Below are 2,943 nucleotides of genomic sequence, written 5' to 3' on the forward strand. Positions count from 1 at the left end.
CATTAATCCACTCTCTACTGGTGAATATGAACTGATTCTGATAAATGTTTCAGGAGAAAAAACCTTTGTGATTTAAAGCTTTAAATCAGCATAAATAATAACTGGACTAATAGAACTGGCTGCTGGTTCTGACTGTGATTTGAAGAGTTTTTTTTCAACAGTCAAATTAGAAAATTAAAAATTGTCCAATGCTGGTGAGAAAGATTACAACTTAATAAAACTAATTAGATGTTAAAGATGTTTTGATTTTCAAAAAAAATGTAGTCATGTTTTCCTATTTTTAATTTCAAATTAAAGTTTAAAATCCTTGAAAACAATAATGTGTTCCTTTGCTATTTAAAACAAAGGTTGGTCTGACAGCAAATAGAAAGATAAAAATATATATATATATATATATATATTTTAAAAAGACAACTTTGATATTTAAACAGAAATCTCACTTTGACAGATTTTGAGATCAGAAGTTTTGGCATCAGCAGCTTCTCCAACTTTTAAATAAGGGAAGAGTTTCTCAGTGAAAGTGTCTCTGTGAGTGTAGATGTGAGACATGTCTTCAGGGTCGTAGAAGGACACCTCCCCCCTATCATAGTCCAGCTGGACTCTGATCCTCTGGAAATTCTTCTTCACTGGGAGAGTCTTACCATCACCATTAGTGTATTTTCCATCACAATGCCGTAAACACCAGGTTCCATATTTTGGTGACGCAGATGTCCTTCCCTTCCTCTCAACTGACTCTTTAACATAACCGATATTCCAGTCAGGATGGTCTCCAACCTCCACCTCCCAGCTGTGTTTCCCTGAGCTGAAGCCCTCAGAACCAAAAACAGATGGGTGCTTAGTCTTTCTCTCTGGATTATCAGGAAGCTGCTGCTCTGTGTCTCCATGTCTCACACTGGTCAGATCATCAGACAGGTAGAGCCTTCCTTCTGCAGTGTTTGGGTCCAGAATGACAGGACTGAAGTGGACCTTCTCCTTCATCTTCTCCCAGACTCTGAAGGACAGGTTGCCCAGGTGTTTGGCCACATCTATCAGAGCTCCTGAGACCAGCTGTGGATCTGACAGTGACCTCTGACCTCTGGCTCTGCTCTGAGTGGCTTTATAACTGCTGAGGAACGACACGTTGTCTTTCTGCAGGTCTTCTTCAACAGCAGAGATGCTGTCTGACAGAGAGGAGATCTGCTCCTGGATCCTCTTCATCTCTCTGCTGATAGTCTTCCCCTTCTGCTCCTCTTCCTCCCTCAGAGCTGCCAGTCTGGACTCCTCTTCCTCTTTCAGGAACTGGTGGAGCTTGTTGAACTCTGCTCTGATCTGTCTCTCTGTGGACAACAGCTGCTTCTTGGAGTGTTGAATCACATCCTCGTATGTTTTCTCCATCTGTTTGTGTTTGTTCCTCTTGTCCTGCAGAGACTTTAAGTCTGATCTCAGCTGCTCCTTCAGCTCACTGACTGCTTGTTCTATAGGAACCACTTTGTGACTCTGGTGGAGAGAAAACTCACAGCCAGGACACACAGCTCTCTGCTCGTCTTTACAGAACAGTTTAGGGTCTTCTTGGTGTTTGCTGCAGACCACCATCAGCTGCTTTGCTCCTTTTTCTGTCTCAGATGATCCAGATTTCTTTCTTCCAGTAAAAGAGTCAGCCAGTTCCTTCAGAGTGAAGTTAACTATTGGATAATCCTTGGAAGATCTTCTTTTACAGATGGGACAGTTCTTGTTTCCAGCGTGTTCCCAGAATTTCTGCAGGCAGCTTGAACAGAAGCTGTGGTTGCAACTCAGAGACACAGGATCTCTGAAAGTCTCTGAACACACATGGCAGCTCAGGTAACTTTCCAGCAGTCTCTCAGTCATTTTGGATTGAATTATTTCAACAGCCAAACTCACCAAAAGTTTCAGCTGCTTCTTCTGAAAATCTTCCAAATATTTCCGTGTTTATCCAGCAGAGAACTGACACCCAATGGCGTCTCAACTCAGTTCAATAACGTCTGAAAATACTTTCTGTTTCTCTAACCGGTCTGTGACGTGTTAAATCAGACAATCTGCTGTATCAGTTTATCTCCAGCAGGTGATGCTGTTGGAACAACTTTCACAGCTGAAATAAAACAGTTGAAATCTTTTCTATTTTTATAGAGTCAGAAACTGACTTGAATGTTTACTTGGATTGTCTTGTTACTGAAATGTGCTTTACAAATAAACTTGCTTTACCTTTCTCACTATTTTAACATACCTTGTAAATTACATTATAAATTAAATACATTTGTGTAAATCAAACATGTTCAAAGGCAGGATTTTACTTAGGTCCAGTTTCCATGCTTGGTTTTGATTGGACTATAGTATCAAAAGCTAGGAAATTTATCCACACCTTGTCAGGATTTGTCCTGATGTACCCGAATACAACCACACAAACAGAGTTTCGTTTTAAGAGTTTACTTGAGGGGTATGAGTTGTTGAGGAGGTGACCAGAGACTGTACCAGGCTGAAGCATTGGTGAAGATGACTGAGGCTGGAGACGTGGCGGAGCTGGAGCTGGTAGTTGGATGAAGACCGGCAGACAGAGGTGGAAAGCACAGGCAGGCAGATGTAGGGATCGCAGACAGGCAGACGTGGGAAACACTGGCAGGGAGACATAGGAAGCACTGACTGGCAGAAGTGGGAAGCACAATCAGGACAAGGTTTGAGTGAAGACAATCCGGCGAGGAAGAGCAAACTGAGGAGGGTATATGTAGGAAGGCTGACAGGTAGGGAGAGTCTTGGCTTGATTATGCGTCAGGTGGAACTGATCAGCTGTGGTGAATGGAGTTGGTATTGTATGGGAGGAGAAAGGTGCCAGGAAATGTTCAGGGTGAGGCAGGCAGCAGCGTTTCATTGAGCACCCAGGCGGCTTGGGTGCGCTGGGCGGCGGCTCGGCCGGCAGCATGGGTGTGCAGGGCGACCCCGGTGGCGAGGCAG

The 2,943-nt window shown here is 43.5% G+C and overlaps 1 protein-coding gene across 1 annotated transcript; it reads right to left on the reverse strand.

Annotated features, from left to right (window-relative positions):
• Positions 1-423: 423 nt before the first annotated feature.
• LOC118564886 (nuclear factor 7, brain-like) lies at positions 424-1,894 on the reverse strand. The gene has a single exon (XM_036144219.1). The coding sequence runs from the start codon at positions 1,843-1,845 to the stop codon at positions 424-426; it is 1,422 nt and encodes a 473-aa protein (XP_036000112.1). The 5' UTR covers positions 1,846-1,894.
• Between the last annotated feature and the right edge of the window lie 1,049 nt (positions 1,895-2,943).

This window comes from Fundulus heteroclitus, chromosome 12 (genome assembly GCF_011125445.2).
Source record: "Fundulus heteroclitus isolate FHET01 chromosome 12, MU-UCD_Fhet_4.1, whole genome shotgun sequence".
Classification (NCBI taxonomy): domain Eukaryota; kingdom Metazoa; phylum Chordata; class Actinopteri; order Cyprinodontiformes; family Fundulidae; genus Fundulus; species Fundulus heteroclitus.